The sequence below is a fragment of the Gallinula chloropus genome (genome assembly GCF_964237585.1).
Source record: "Gallinula chloropus genome assembly, chromosome: 29".
Taxonomy (NCBI): domain Eukaryota; kingdom Metazoa; phylum Chordata; class Aves; order Gruiformes; family Rallidae; genus Gallinula; species Gallinula chloropus.
The window spans coordinates 3,723,063-3,739,994 of NC_140114.1; the positions used below are offsets into that span (position 1 = coordinate 3,723,063).

The 16,932-nt window shown below is 47.5% G+C and overlaps 1 protein-coding gene across 1 annotated transcript; it reads left to right on the forward strand.

Annotated features, from left to right (window-relative positions):
- Positions 1 to 3,341: 3,341 nt before the first annotated feature.
- On the forward strand, positions 3,342 to 4,376 carry LOC311202162 (olfactory receptor 14C36-like; the record flags this gene model as incomplete). The annotated part of the gene is made up of 1 exon (XM_084276704.1): positions 3,342 to 4,376. One exon carries the CDS (start codon positions 3,342 to 3,344, stop codon positions 4,374 to 4,376), a length of 1,035 nt encoding a protein of 344 aa, XP_084132830.1.
- Between the last annotated feature and the right edge of the window lie 12,556 nt (positions 4,377 to 16,932).

Consider the following 16,932-nt stretch of genomic DNA (forward strand, 5'->3'; position numbering starts at 1 on the left):
AGAGGGAAGGACAGAAAACTCTCTGGTTTCTTACACTGCACTGCACACCCAGTGACACCAGAGTTGGATAATGAGAAGCGTGACCAGATCTTAAAACAACGGGACCAGATCTTAAAGCACCTTCCCCCCACCCCTCCCTTCTTGCAGACTTCAGTGTAGTCAGGATTTTGCTCCCTTCTTCCCCCCCATTGTGGCATGGGAGGGGCAGGGACTGGGAGATGGGGGCTTCCGTCAGTCCCTTGCAAGTTGGTTTCCTTCTTGGCCGGGGTGGGGGTGTCATTCATTCCTCACACCCTCCCCCTGCTGCACCGTGGGGTCCCACCCATGGCAGACAGTCCTCCACGACCTTCTCCAAGGTGAGTCCTTTCCCACAGGACTTCAGCTCTTCCCCAGCTGCCCCACCGTGGGTCACTGCTATGGGTGCAGTCATCAGTCACAGTGTCTCTCAGTCCCAGTCCTCCACGGGGTCACCAGCCTCCCCCCAGCAAAACTGCTCTGGCACAAATCTCTCCCTTGCTCATCTCTGTGTCTCTGTCTCTCTCCATGAGCCACCAGTGCTGGCAGGGGCTGGCTCCAACGTGGGTCACAGCATCTCCTGTCTGTCTCCACCTGCTCCATCCAGCGTGGGGCCTCTCCACAGGCTGCAGGTGGGGTCTGGGCTTTTTCCATGGGCTGCGGTGGGACACCCGCTCCACCATGGGTTTCTCCCCAGGGTGCAGGGGCATCTTTCACTCTGGCACATTGGGCATCCTCCCTCCTCTTCCCAGTCTTGGTGTCTGCACAGCTTGTTACATCTTCTCACTCCCTTCTCTGGTGGAAAAAGGCAGCTTCTTGTGTTCATGTTTTCCTAAATGTGATTCCCAGAGGCACTGTGACCATCACTGATGAATTTGGCCTTGGTCAGCAGTGACTCTGCCCTTGGATCAACCAATGTTTGCTCTGCAGGGCCTGCAGAGAACTTCTAGCTGCTTCTTGCAGGAGCCACTTCTGCAGCCCGCATCCTCTCCCAGCACCCAGCTACGCCAGACTGCAACAATAACTGACCTTTCTATGTATCTGAATAAAACTGTTCTGGGAGAGAATCTCCTCTGAAAGCTGACCCCCTTCACATGCTGCTTGGCCATAGCAGCAGCTGAGGAGAGAGATTTCATGGTTATTAAACTGCATCATGTTTAACTGCTGTTTGTTGTCAGAGAAATCTGTCTGTGCCTGTGAGCACAGATGATGCCAGGAAAAGTGTTGGGAGTCCCAGGAGGCCAGTGAGGGAACTGCTGGGCTTGGGGAAGAGCAAGGATATCCAGACAGGGTTGGATCTCAAGGGACTGCTTTTCCTGCCTGTCCAAATCTCCTTAGCAGACCCATATCCATCAGAGGATGCTGCTGTCACTTCTTCTATCAACTGAGCCATGACAGAAAATACCTGTGACTGGAAAAAGGTCCTCCATGGGAAATTCCTTTGAAACCTGTATCACTAAGGACCCAACTATAATCCAAGTAGTTGTAGGAGTTTTGAGCTCTTTAATGAAACTTAGTTGAAGAGCCATGCTTGTAAGGGCTTTCTGGATGTTAATGAGCCCCATGGTGTCTTTTCTGCTGAATCCCCAGACCTCAGATACCAAGATGAGAGTGAAGAAACCTCTCAAGAAGTTCAAGTCAGGAATAATGCCCAAAGTACCTTGAAGCACTAACAGGCCCCACTGGGAGCCATTCCTGACAAAGCCTCCCCAGGGGCTCGTTAGAGCAGACAACTGGAGGCCATGAGGACAAACCCAGGCAAAGCACAGGCAGCTCTGATGGCTGAGGACACCCTGGCTTGGTCTGATGAAGCAGCAATGCCAATGCTGACCCCCAGCCCCTGGGCAGGGATATCCTGAGAATGTCAGAGATGAGAACAATCCCCATGAAGCCTGAGACACCAGCAGGGAGCCTACAAGAACTGGTCTTCTCTTGATGACCTGGGCCAGGCTTCAGGGATGAAGGGAGCTCATGGCATCCCAGCAGAGCTGCAGAGAGACAGCTGTGCCCAGGAGCACCTCCTCTGCCAAGCACACAGGGCTGGGGACACTGCCTGTAGGCAACAAGGGGAGACCTGTGATGCTGAGAGAGCTGACAGACGCTGAGAGGTCACTGGAGGAGAAATCTGCACAGTCTCTGCCTGGTATGTCTGTGGGTGCAGGGCAATGCAGGTTCTGTTCCTGGAGGGATCTCCTAAAGCTGGAACATGGGGCAGTGTGTGGGGTCTGTCAGGAGGACAGGTTCTCTATAGGACCAGAAGGTGCTGCCTGGAAGGGATGCCCTTGTGCCCCATCAGAGGGACAGGGCAGAACAGCTGTCTTCTCCTGGGCATGTTTGATGGGTGCTCAGGGCTGTCCTTGAGAGCAGGGTCCATGCACCCTGGGGGTGTGTGCTGGGGCAAGGACTCTGCTGCTGCCAGGGTCAGCACTCAGCCTGCCTGCTGGGCTTCCATCAGCACCGCTGCAGAAAGAAGCTGTGGGTGGCAAGTGTGACCCATGGAAGGACAGTGTAGGGTCCTTCTGCTGTCTAAGTGTGCTGTGTAGGATAGGTTTGCTACCAGCTGCAGTTGATCCCAGGGAACTTCCCAGTGACTTTTTAAGAACACCGGGGATACATTTTCCACTCCAGGTGCAAACTCATTGGTCATTAGGACTTGTCAGAGCATCTCCTGAGCCCTGCACACACAGAGGTTCCCCTGGGCAGTGTCCTGATGCCAGGAGGAGTCTGCAGAGCAGAGCTGAGTACAGGGCAGATTGGATGAGGTGTGTGAGTACAGAGCTGGAGGGGAAATAGGCAAAAAGAAGCAGGTAGAGTGACAGCTTCAGGCAGCAGAGTGTCCAGCACAGGGCACCTGAGAGTAGGCCTGATGGACAGAGCAGGTCTCCACACTCTGCACTCAGGGAAAGGTTTTACTGGCACTGCAGCAGCAATGTCAGGCAGTTCTGACAGAAAAACTCTCCTCAGGTACAGGCAGGAAGAAAAACAAAGCTCCAAATATCTCTTCTGCCCTTGGGTGAAATTGGAGTGACAGTGCTGAAAAGCTCATTGCTATCAACAGGGGATTTAGTCTGAGATCACACCATCCTTCTATTTACTGACTGCTGCCAGGCAGGATTGAGTTCTCAAGACCCCACAGCCACCCCTCCTCCCAGCAGTGACACACTCAAGCCAGCACAAAGCAGACCTCTCAAAAGGGACCTGACAAAAGTCTTCCTGAATGTAGAAAGACAATGTGAATTGGAAGAGGTTTTCCTCAAAGAACAGTTCCCTAATTTCTCATTGTGCCTTTTCCTCCTTGGACAGGTCTCCTCACTTGATGGCAGCAGATGTCCAACAGCAGCAGCTCCATCAGCCAGTTCCTCCTCCTGGCCTTTGCAGACACACGGGAGCTGCAGCTCTTGCACTTCTGCCTCTTCCTGGGCATCTACCTGGCTGCTCTCCTGGGCAATGGCCTCATCATCATCACCATAGCCTGTGACCACCACCTCCACACCCCCATGTACTTCTTTCTCCTCAACCTCTCTATTACTGACCTTGCCTATATCTCTACCACCATTCCCAAATCCATGTCCAATTCCTTGTGGGACACCAGGGCCATTTCCTACACAGGGTGTGTGGCTCAACTCTTTTTCTTTGTATTTTTGATCTTCACAGAGTACTATATTCTCACTGTCATGGCCTATGACCACTACGTTGCCATCTGCCACCCCCTGCACTACGGGACCCTCCTGGGCAGCAGAGCTTGTGTCCACATGGCAGCAGCTGCCTGGGCTGGTGGGTTTCTCAGTGCTGTGCTGCACACATCCTGTACATTTTCACTGCCCCTCTGCAAGGGCAATGTCATTGACCAGTTCTTCTGTGAAATCCCCCAGATCCTCAAGCTCTCCTGCTCAGATGCCTACCTCAGGGAAATTGGGGTCATTGTGGTCAGTGCTTGTTTAGCTTTTGGGTGTTTTGTGTTCATTGTGGTGTCCTATGTGCAGATCTTCAGGGCTGTGCTGAGGATCCCCTCGCAGCAGGGACGGCACAAAGCCTTTTCCACCTGCCTCCCTCACCTGGCCGTGGTCTCCCTGTTTCTCAGCACTGTTCTTTTTGCCTACCTGAAGCCCCCCTCCATCTCCTCCCTATTTCTGGACCTTGTAGTGTCATTTCTGTACTCGGTTTTTCCACCAGCAGTGAACCCCCTCATCTACAGCTTGAGGAACCAGGAGCTCAAGGATGCTGTGTGGAAACTGAGGACTGGATGTTTCCAAGCAGGGACGAACTGCTCATCTGTTTCTGCTGTCACTGGCCATGTAACTCACGTTAGGATCAGCTGTATTTTGAAGGGTTTGTTTCCTTCTGTTTTCTCTGTGCTGTAATGACATGGTGCATGTTCATCCCATTCCTAATGTAGTACCCCCTGGTCTTTTGTGACGCAGCCACTTTGTGATGTCGAGCTGTGCTCTCTTTGCATCATGTGTGCCTGGAAGGGTGCACAGTTTTTTCTTTACTTTTCTCCTGATATGTCTAAAAAAATTATTAGAACATTTTCATTGGCTGAATCACTTGTCTACTTGTCTGAAATGGCAATGCTTTCCCCCCATGACAGAACCAGAATTTCCTGGAAGTCTACCATAGAATCATAGAACCACTTATGTTGGTAGAGATCTTTAACATAGTCGAGTCCACAACTACAGCCTAACCTTGTCTAGTCCACCTCTAGACCATGTCCTCAAGCACAACATCTACACACCATTTAAATACCTCTAGGGATGGTGAGTCCACCACTTCCCTGGGCAGCCTCTTCCAATACTTGACTACCCTTTCAGTAAAGAATTTCTTCCTTATATCTAACCAAAATCTCCCCTGGTGTAATCTGACACCATTTTTTCTTATCCCATCCCTGTCTATTGAGATAAGAAACTGAACCCCAACACCCTACACCCTCCTTGCAGGTAGTTGTAGAGAGCGATAAGGTCTCTGCTCAGCCTCCTTTTCTTAACACTAAAAAGCCCCAGTTCCCTCAGCTGATCCTTACAGGTCTTGTGCTCCAATACTTCTAGAGATTTGTCGCTCTTCTCTGGACACGGCCCAGCATCTCAACGTCCTTCTTGCACTGAGGGGCCCAAAACTGGACACGGTACTCGAGGTGAAGCCTCACCAGAGCTGAGGACAACAGAACTATAACTGCCCTACTCCTGCTAGTCACACTACTCCTTATACAGGCCAGGATGCTGTTGGCCTTCTTGGCCACCTGGGCACAGTGCTGGCTGATGTTCAGCTGGCTGTCCACTAACACCCCCAGATCCTTTTCCTCCAGGCAGCTCTCCAGCCTCTCTGCCACAGGCCTGTAGCATTGCCTGGGGTTATTGTGACCAAAGTGCATTTGGCATTGTTGAACTCCTTAAAACTGTCCTCTGCCCATCAATCCAGCCAGGCCAAGTCTCTCTGCAGAGCCTCTCTGCCTTACAGCAGGGTTACCTGCCACCAGCTGGATTCAGCTCTGTTCACCACAACTCTCTGGCCTTCAGCCAGCTTCTAACCCAGCACAGAGTATACCAATCTAATCCATGAGTGGCTCGTTTCTCCTGCAGGATGCTGTGGGACACAGTGTTGAAGGCTTCACTGAAGTCCAGGTAGATCACATCCACAGCCTTCCCCTCCTCCACTAAGCAGGTCACCTTGTCATAGTAGGAGATCAGTTTCCTTGAGCACAATCTGCCTTTCTTAAACCCATGCTGACTGGGCCTGATGGCCGGAGTCTCCTGCATGTGTTACATGATGGTACACAAGATGATTTGTTCAATCCCCTTCCCCAGCACTGAGGTCAGGCTAAAAGGCTTGTAGTTCCCTGGATCCTCCCTCTGGCACATCTTGCAGATGGGTGTCACATGTGCCAGCTTCCAGTCAACCAGAACCACCCCTGTCAGCCAGGACAGCTGGTAAATTAGGGAAAGTGGCTTGGGGAGCACTTCTGCCAGCTCCCTCATTGCCCTCGGGGTGTAACCCATCCAGAGCCATTGACTTGTGTGGATCTGAGCTGCTGAGCAGGTGTCCTGCTTTTGTTAGTGGTCACAATCGTGAAGAACCATCTACACAGAGCAGAGAAGCAGGCATTTCTTTTTATTCCAGCACTGGGGAACACAGGGGGTGGCTCCACCAAAGACCTGTTCACCCAAAGGTACAAAGCACAACACATTTATTCAATTCTTAGCAAAAATCATTGCCCATCATGCTCACTTCTTAGCTTGACCTTTCCAATGATTGGCTTTTGATTGCTTCACTTTATCTGTATTCTTATTCTATAAAAATCATTGGTTAGCTGTGCTGATTGTTTTAAATACATAGAGGGGAGGGTAATGATTAACATATTCATGTTATTTCCTGGAAATCATTATCATACATAATGTCCTCCCCACATGCATAGTTATGTTGAGCGGGGTCCTCTGGTGGCCGTCGATCGTCTTCCTCACTGTGTCCGCAAGTGAACCCCATCCTTGTGCTTGCTCATTTCATCTCCAGCTGATCTTTCGTAGCCATAGCCAGTTTCTTCTGGCATCTGTTGTTTTAGCTCAAGGTCCATAACCAGTACCCACTGTTTTAATGCAGAGTCCATGGCGATTTTCCATAGTGATAAGGGCACACAACATCTTGTTCCTAAAAGTCTGAACATGCTGTATATTCTCATAACTATTATTTTTTCTTAGAATCAAAATCATATCTTAGACTGAATCAAAATCAATTGTTTAATTTATAACATTTCCCCCCTTTCAAAGTATTGATGATCATTCTCAATACTTTCACACCTTATTTTTCACACAGTCGAATTATCGAAAGCCAAATTGTCATATGCTGGTGGATTCTCTATTTGTTCATCATTTGTCTCCATAGTACTTTTTAATTCTTTTGAATCCATTCTGGTTTTTGACCTAATTCACTTTTCAAACAATAATACGCCAAACCAAGCACAACGAATGTCACAGTTAAAATGAATAAAGTTTCAGTTAATGACTTTACCCCAGAACTCAGATTCAGCCCCAAGCCTTTAAAAATTTTATCTATCCAACTTTCTGACACATCTTTTATTTTATGTGTTTCTCCTTCAATTTTACCTAACAATTCCCGGTCATGTTCTACATCTTCAGCTACATTTGGGATGTTTATACAACAATGATCTATTTTGTCTCTCAAAAATCCACATACTCCATGTTACTTCAACAACAGCATATCTAGTGCCAGTCTACTCTGTATGGCCCTTCCTGATGTGGCTTGTAACTGTACATTTATTTGTCTGAATCCTTACATGTTACATTGGCCAGATGTTTGACTTGTCCAGTCAATCGGTATAACCATGCCCTATTTCTGTATGATGCCATGGGATTTAGAAGAGATTCTAGTGCCCAACCAACTTTTACTCCAGCTTCTGGCTCATTCCAATCATCTTCATCTAACATTGATCTTTTCACTTGTAGCAAATGTAATTTTTCTTGACCTCCTTTAGAGGGAGATTTTTTCCAAATCGGGCATAATGTGGGTTGTCCCAAAGTAATTTTTTTGAGTTTTCCATCTATTGGTAGATGAGATGTCCAAGTGCCATCACTTGTTGCTCAAATTAAATATGCAGGACTGGGAATCAAGCTCCAGCAGCTAACTTTCCAATAGGTTGTTACATTTAAAGTGTTTTTCAGTCCTCGACATAAACAACCACATTTTAAAGCTGCTGCCAATGGGGGGTTCAGGTTGGATTGCTTGAATTACTGCACTACAATTATATCTCTGCTTGCATTGCCACCAAGGGACTATTTTCTCCTGTTCTCATGTACTGGCACTTTTATCTGTTACTGTGGGATCTACTGTAAATTCCAACCCATCCCATCTAAAACACGATGGGATCTTTGCCATATATTGAAACCTTAGAAGTATGTTCATGGACCAAATGTTGGTGCATTCTCCTTCGTTTTTGGAAGTTTGTTCAGTCTGCCCACATTCCCATTCCACAGTTATTTGGGATACGTTTTGTTTTACAGGCTCATCATATCTGCACCACCCAACATTTTTAACTCTGCCTATAGGAGGGAATTGATAATTCAACAGTTTTTCGTAGTTGGCTCTGCTCCCTGGGGATTTCCATTGTTTTCTAATATACTCTCTTCTTTCTTGCCACCCTGGTATTGGCTCCTGTTCTCAATGGGCAGTTTCATTTCTTCTTTCTACAGTAGTGTCGTGGTTTCACCCCGGCTGAGAGGCGAGATCCACGCAGCTGCCTGCTCCTTAAAGGAAAAAAAGCAGGGAAAAGGGAAGGGGGGGGGGGGGGGGAGGGAAGGGAAGGGAAGGGAAGGGAAGGGAAAAAGGAAGAGGAAGGGGCAAATAACCCCAAAACCAAGAAATTAAGAGGCCCGTGGGTTGGGATAAGGACAGTTTACTAAGATAACAGAAAGATACAATTTAACAATGCTGACAGGACTTTAGAGCAAAAATCTATGAAGCTGTTGATACACAATGCAGTTTCTCACCGAACCCACAGCTCAGGCCGTGCAACCCAGAGCCGTCCCGGAACCCGACCGTCCCCCAAGAACCGCGCGTCCCGGAGCCGCCCCAGGCCTTCCTCCCATCAGCCCCCCGATATCCTGGGCAGGACGTAATTGGCGTGGAATACTCTCTTTGGGCAGTTGGGTCACCTGTCCTGGCTTCGCCCCTCCTTTCTCATGAAGAGCTGAGAAAGTCCTTGACTGTCTGACAGCAACTAGAAACATCAGGGCGTTATCAGCACTACTCCCATTTTTACTCTCAAACACAGCATTCCATCCGCTGCTACAAATGAAATTAACTCCATCCTGGCCAAAACCAGGACATTATCCACCCCTTATTCCATACCATTTACGTCATGACCAGATCCAACCATTTATTTTGGGTACAACCTTGTTTCAGGCACAAATATATATATGTACCCATGTATACGCACACATGCATACAGGTATTATTCCCTTAGTCCATGGACCATTCCTCTGAGTTTGTTGAGTGAATGAACATTTAGTCCATGATGATTTTCAGGCTTCATTCGTCGTAACAGTCTCTCATGGTGTCAGTATGCACCGTTGGATCGTTGCATGCTGCATCTCGGGCTCTCGACCGATACACCTGACATGGTCCATGTTCACAGTTTGTGAATCAAAGATGTTCATTTTCAAAGGGAAGGAGGAAAAAGTTCTTGGAACACCAGGTCTTGGTCCCGTCATCGCGGCACTCTTCCTGCATTGACTTGTATGACTCCGGCTGTAACTCCATTGGTACAACATGCAACAACATACAGCAATAGTAGCAATAATGAATGTACAGTAATGGGTTATTTAGTAATTACTATAATACAATTTCTACCTTTTTAATTATATTGGCTATTCTCACCTAAAATCAAATCCCTTTGAGGTACACATCGAACTTCTCCATCCTTCTGCATTACCCACCAAGTACAAACAGGTCCTTGAGCAAAAGCAATCCCAGACATGGGTTTACCTTTGCCTGAAGCAGGGATAACCCAAACCGTCTTCCCTAATATACTCTTCATATGCACCACTGGAACTCTGTCTCCTTCTACAGTGCGTGGAAATTTTGACTGGGCAGGATCGGCTCGATTGGTGGATCCCCTAGAGTTAACTAACCACGTGGCTTTGGCTAAATGTGTATCCCAATGTTTGAATGTTCCACCACCCATCGCTTTCAGGGTAGTCTTTAAGAGCCCATTATATTGTTCAATTTTCCCAGAGGCTGGTGCATGATAAGGAATGTGGTACACCCACTCAATGCCATGCTCTTTGGCCCAGGTGTCTATGAGAGTGTTTCGGAAATGAGTCCCGTTGTCTGACTCGATTCTTTCTGGGGTGCCGTGTCACCATAGGACTTGCCTTTCCAGGCCCAGGATTGTATTCCGGGCAGTGGCATGGGGTACAGGATATGTTTCTAGCCAGCCAGTGGTTGCCTCCACCATCGTAAGCACGTAACGTTTGCCATGGCGGGTGTGTGGGAGGGTGATGTAATCAATCTGCCAGGCCTCCCCATATTTATATTTCATCCACCGTCCTCCATACCAAAGGGGCTTCAACCGCTTCGCTTGCTTGATTGCGGCGCACGTCTCACATTCATGGATAACTTGTGCAATAGCATCCATGGTTAAGTCCACCCCTCGATCTCGAGCCCATCTATATGTTGCATCTCTCCCTTGATGACCTGAGGAATCATGAGCCCATCGAGCTAGGAATAATTCACCTTTACGTTGCCAGTCTAGATCTACCTGAGCCACTTCAATCCTAGCAGCCTTATCTACCTGATGGTTGTCTTGATGTTCCTCCATGGCCCGACTCTTAGGCACATGGGCATCAACATGACGTACCTTTACAACGAGCTTCTCTAACCGGGCAGCAATATCTTGCCATAATTCAGCAGCCCATATGGGTTTGCCTCTACGCTGCCTGTTGTTCTTTTTCCGCTGCTGCAACCAACCCCACAGGGCATTGGCTGCCATCCATGAATCAGTATAAAGGTAGAGCATTGGCCACTTTTCTCTCTCAGCAATGTCCAAGGCTAACTGGATGGCTTTCACCTCAGCGAACTGGCTTGATTCACCTTTTCCTTCAGTGGCTTCTGCTACTCGTCTTGTAGGACTCCATACAGCAGCTTTCCATCTTCGATGCTTTCTCATAATGCGACAGGGCCCATCAGTGAACAGGGCATATGGCTTCTTATTCTCTGGCAGTTTGTTCTAAGGTGGGGCTTCTTCAGTACGTGTTACCTCCTCATTCTCCAGTGACATCCCAAAATATTTGCCTTCTGGACAGTCTGTGATCACTTCCATGATTCTTGGGTGATTGGGGTTTCCTATGCAAGCCCGCTGTGTAATCAGTGCAACCCACTTGGCTCCACAAAGCATCAGTGGCATGGTGTGTAAAAGGGACCTTCCCTTTCAACATCCAGCCCAGCACCGGCAGTCGGGGTGCCAGGAGAAGCTGAGCTTCAGTTCCAATCACTTCTGAAGCGGCTCACACCCCTTCATATGCTGCCAGTATTTCCTTTTCTGTTGGAGTGTAAGTGGCCTCAGATCCTTTGTAGCTCTGACTCCAAAACCCCAGTGGTCAACCTCGAGTCTGCCCTGGTGCTTTCTGCATCACCCCAGTCCATTACTGACAGTGAATTGGTGTGCCCTGATGGTGCATTTTGTACAACCTTATGCCCTATGGCTGGTGTACATTGGACTTCATCAGGATCAGCGGGTAACTGTGAGCTCTCCAGATGATAATAAATCAGCTCCTGTACAGTTAGTTCTCTCAGGTGCTGGACAGCTGCCTTTGTGGTGTTACACTTGGGTGTCTGACATAATATATTCCTTTATGGGATCCCTTTTCTTCACACTTGACAGTAGTCGCCTCCAGAGGCTGAGGATTTCCGGCTTTTTCCCAATTGCCTTGTCAATGCCTCCTTCCCAAGCTAGGGATCCCAAGTGCTTGGCCTCCCTGCCATCTAATTCCAGACTACTGGCCCCGTGATCCCAGCATCGGAGCAGCCAAGTGATGATGTGCTCACTTGGGTGGCGGCTGAAATCTTTCCGAACCTCAGGCAGCTCACTCAGGGTCAGGGATTGTGTGAAAACCTCTGGTTCTGCCTCATCCTGACATGCTCGAGATGGCCCCAGTTCATCATCATCAATCATCATCATCATCATCATCATCATCATCATCATCATCATCATCTGTCACTACGCGAACTGATTTCTTTGTGTGTTTCCTCTTTTGTATGGGAGCAACAGACACTGGTGTGGGTTAGTTTTTTGAATCATCAGCAATGTCTGTTGTGGGAGTTGCAGCAGCTACAGTATCTGCCAGTCTGTTTTCCTTCCCTTCCCCCTGACAGTGCTGCCTGCTATCAAGCAGTGTTCAGTGGCCAGGGCCCAGCACGGGGCAGTAAGTGAGCGTCTTTGGAAAAACTACAGCAATTTTTTTCAGATATGCAGTCATTTTATCAGGGTCCTGTAGCTTTTCAGGAGTGAAGTTCCAAACCATTGGGTGTGAGAAAGTGCCTAGGTACTTGCCCATACTCAGCCACATGCCCTGCCATTCCTGAAGATCCAGCCTCAGGGAAAATTCCTGAGTGGTAATCTTAAACCTTTGCTTAATGCATAACAAAACTTGGACCATCTGCAACAAACCTAGTGATAGCACAATGCTATTTTGAGTATCCCAGAGATATTGAAAAATTTCAAAAACTGTTATAAGATCTGTTGTATTCAGCCCAAAGGAAAAGAAAGCAGTGTAGTTATTCCCCTCTGTGCCCCCTGCATACTGGCTGCTGTTAGTAATCCCTCCCTGTCCGAGGAATGGACAGGACAGCAAAACCCCATACAAATACCAGCTTAAGCTCATGGTCATTGATGTTACCATATCATAGACTGATATCATAAACTGCACTAAAGTGAAGTACAAGAGCCCCAGCCCCGAGATGGCTAAGAACCCTGCCAGGAGTGCATGCAGCAAACAGTGGTTTGAGTACCACAACCATGACCACAGTCATGTGAATAAATACCAAAGCATAATGACCAGAGACTGCTTAAATAACAGTGCTTATCACAGCTTTATCATAAATGTATTTGGGTCAGATCTACCGTTATCCCAGCTCTTTGTGCCCCACGTTGGGCACCCAACAGGACTGTTGTGGTTTTGCCCCAGCTGAGAGCTGAGCACCACAAAATCACTTGTTCTTTTAAAGGAAGAGGGGGGAAGGGGGTGAAGGGAAGGGAAAGGGAAAAAATCCCCAAAACCAAGAAACCAAAACCCCACAGGTTGGGATAAGGAGAGTTAACTAGAATAGCAGAAAGATAAAGTATAACAATGCTAACAGGACTTCAGAGCACAAAATATATGAACCTGGTGATACACAATGCCGTTTCTCACCAAACTACACAACTCAGGCTGTGCAGCCCAGAGCTGTCCCAGAACCAGACCGTCCCCCAAAACCGTGCGTCCTGGAGCCGCCCACTCCTCCTCCCCCCAGTCCCTCTTTATACTGAGCATGACGTAATTGGCATGGAATACTCTCTTTGGCCAGTTTGGGTTACCTGTCCTGGCTGTGTCCCCTGCCTTCTTATTAGTAGGGAAATATGAACAACTGGAAAAGTCCTTGATTGCTTGGCAACAACTAGAAACATCAGGGTGCTCTCAGCACTGCTTTCACCCTAACTCCCAAACATGGCATTCCATCTGCTGCTAGAAAAGAAGTTAACTCCATCCTAGATGAAACCAGGACAGTCTGTTGGGGAGGGATGTGCTTGGCCAACTAGGAGCAAGGCTGGTTACTAAGCAAAAGGATTTTTGATGGCAGCCATTGAAAATGGGCAACCCCCTTTAAAACTAACCTGGAAAACAGAAACCGTCATTTGGGTCGATCAATGGCCGCTTACTCAAGAAAAGCTTGCCCACCCACAGGATTTAATACAGGAGCAACTGACTAAGTGACATATCCAGCCTTCCAGAAGTCCGTGGAACTTGCCTATTTTTGCCATTCCCAAAAAGGACGGTAGATGGCGCGTGTTGAAAAGTCAATGAAGTAATAGAAGATAGGGGAGCTTTGCAACCCGGTCTGCCATCTTCAAACATGATACCTAAAAATTGGGACGTTTTAATAATTGATTTAAAAGATTGTTTTTTCACTATTCCTTTACACCCTGATGATTATGAAAAAATTGTTTTTTCAGTCCCTACTATAAAAAAAAAACCGAACCCATGGAAAGGTATCATTGGGTAGTGCTCCCCCAAGGCATGAAAAAGTCACCAGCTATGTGCCAGACTTATGTAGCTTGAGCACTTGCTCCAGTAAGAAAAGTGCATCTTGATCTAATCTTTTATCATGACATGGATGATATACTGATTGTGGGAAAAAAACTTGAACTTTGAAAGTTTGATTCATGAGTTAACAGTGCATTTGAAAAGCAAGGGGTTACAGATTGCTCCAGAGAAAATTCAAAAGAAGTCAGTGTGTAAATATCTGGGGTGGCAGCTTGATAAAAGTACTGTAACACCCCAAAAGATTGAGATCTGAGCTGAGATCAGCACGTTCAATGATGTTCAAAAGCTGCTCGAAGGTATTAACTGGGTTAGACTATTGTGTGGCATTACAAATAGGGAATTGAAATCTTTAGTGGCATTGCTAAAGGGAGGAGATGGTGTAGGAGCACCCAGAATCCTGTCAGAAGAAGTTAAAAAAGGCCCTGGAAATTATTAGTAACAAAATCAAAACTACATATACCCATTGATGGAATTCTGACTGGGACAGAGGAGTCACAGTCATTAATCAAACAGAGCATGTGCTTGCTATTATAATGCAGTGGACTAATGACAAAGACCCCTTAAGGTTGTTAGAATGGGCGTTCTTGCCAATGCAGCCAAAACCAGAACCTGCATTTCAGAGTATTTAACTTGGGCCTTGGGGAACAGCACTGCCCTGCAAATAGCTTTATTAGACTATGCAGGGAAAGTGAAAGTGCATTACCCACCACATAGAATCTTTACAGTAGTACATAACTGCCAAATAGAAGAAAAGCCCTTGTTGTCTGGGCGTCCTGTTCGGGGTATTACAGTATTTACTGATGGGGGAGGTAGAACTCAGAAGGCTGCAATGACATGGCAAGAGAATGGGAAATGGTGGATTTTATATTAAAAGGAGCCCAAGCCTCAGCTCAGCAGTTGGAGTTGCAGGCAGTTGTAAAAGTGTTTGACAAGTGGAAAGCCGAACCGGTTCATCTAGTCTGTGATTTACTGTGGGAATAGTGACCCGAATGGAACGGGCACTATTGAAAGGGGTTTCAGACCAGAGATTGTACAGGTTGGTGAAGGAATTCTGGCTCCTCCCGTCTAACCAACAGCATCAGTACTTTATTACCCACATTCACAGCCACACTGCACTAACTCAGGGTCTGGCAGAAGGCAATCAGAGAGCAGACAGGCTGGGAGCACCAGCGTGGGCTGCTCCCTCAGCAGAGCGCTGTGCACAGGCTCGGAGATCACATGAATCCTTTCATCAATCTGCCAAGGTGCTTCAACCACACCACCACCTGTTGGTTGCTGAGGCTAAAGGGCTTGTACAGTCGTGCCTGGCCTGTCAGCAGTTCACCAGTGGCCTTGCCCCTGGCATCAGTCCTTGTGGCACAGGCCCATTAGAAGTCTGGTAAATGGACGTTACCCACCTCCCAGAATATGGTGGGCAAAAGTATGTCCATGTTTGTCTAGATCCCTTTTCTCTGGCAGTGTGGGGCTACTGCACAAAGGGGGATCTAGTAAACATGTCCAATGCCATGTGCGCTCTGCCATAGCAGCACTTGGGGTACCCCGTGAAATCAAAGCCAACAACTGCCCAGGATATAGAGCACAGGCAACACAAACCTTCTTCCAGTTATGGGATATTACCCATGTCACAGGGACACCACATTCACCCACAGGCCAGGCCATGGTGAAATGTATGAATCAAACTCTCAAGTGTTTGCTTCACAAACAAAAGGGGGGAGAGAAGGACATGTCTCCAGCTGATTCATTAAACAAAGCTCGGCATGTTTTGGACGATTTAAGTCTGCCAGAGGACAGTTTGGTATCTCCACTTGCAGTAGGTTTAAAAGGAGGTTTGGAAGGGATCAAAGAAAGTCAGTGTCAGGTGTGAGGAAGACATAAAGCTACAGGTACTAACTTGGGGAAGGAGATCTGCCTGTGTCATTACAGATACAGGAATCAAGTGGGTACCAGCCAAGTGGATAAAGCCGAGGATCCAGAAGAAAGCAAGCCTGCCTGAACTAGGAGATCCTGATCCCAGTAACTGAAGTCAAGTGTTCCAAGTGCAGCCACAGTGAAAGGGCCTGTTTGATCTTTGTCTCTTTGGCTATGGCTGATGTCCCTGACACAAAAGTCTCAGGGGAGGCACATTGTCCTCACGGCCATGGAGCATCCCTGCCTCATTGCACTGACCCCAGGGGAGGCCACAGGTGTCCTACCCTGACCTTCCCTAGGTGTCACAGACCCAAAGTAGATGACACAGATGAGGGCCAGGGGCTGGGGGTCAGCGCTTGGCATTTCTACATCATCAGACTAAGCCAGGGTGTCCTCAGCATCAGAGCTGCCTGTGCTTTGTCTGTGTTTGTCCTCATGGCCTCCAGTTCTCTGCTCTAATGAGCCCATGGTGAGGCTTTGTCAGGAATGGCTCCCAGTAGGGCTCATAAATGCACCAAGGTGCTTTGGCTGACTTAAATTCTTGAGAGGTTTCTTCATTCTACTCTTGGTGTCTGAGGTCTTGGACTCAGTAGAAAACACACCATGGGGCTCACTAACAGCAGAATGCCCTTACAAGCATGGGTCTTCAAGTCATTTTCATGAAAAAACCCAAGACATCTACAACTACTTGGATTTATTTAGGTACTTAGCAATGAAGATTTCAAAGGAATTTCACAATACCCAGCCATGGGTATTTCCTGTCATGGCTCAGTTGATAGAAGAAGTAACACCAGCATTCTGCGACGGATATTGGTATCCTAAAGAGATCTGGACACGAAACAGACAGACTAGAAGTAATGTAGGCACAGTGAAAGTAAGTATTTATTCTGATACCATCGGTACACTTCCTGAAAATTCCCAGTGAGTCAAGTGATTCAGCTGATGAAGACTGTAAATTGTAAGTAAATGCAAGGAAAAAAAAAAGAAAAAAAGAAAAATTTTGGATCTTTGCAGGCAGATATGATGTAAAGAGAGCACAGCTCATCGTTAAACACTGTCTGGGTCACAGAAGACCAAGAGATGCTACACTAAGAATGACATGAACGTACATCCCATTAAATACCCAGTCTGTAACTAGAAACAGGACCTTACATGAGTCACATGGCTAACGCTATGCGGAAGATAAGAAGTTTATTGCTGA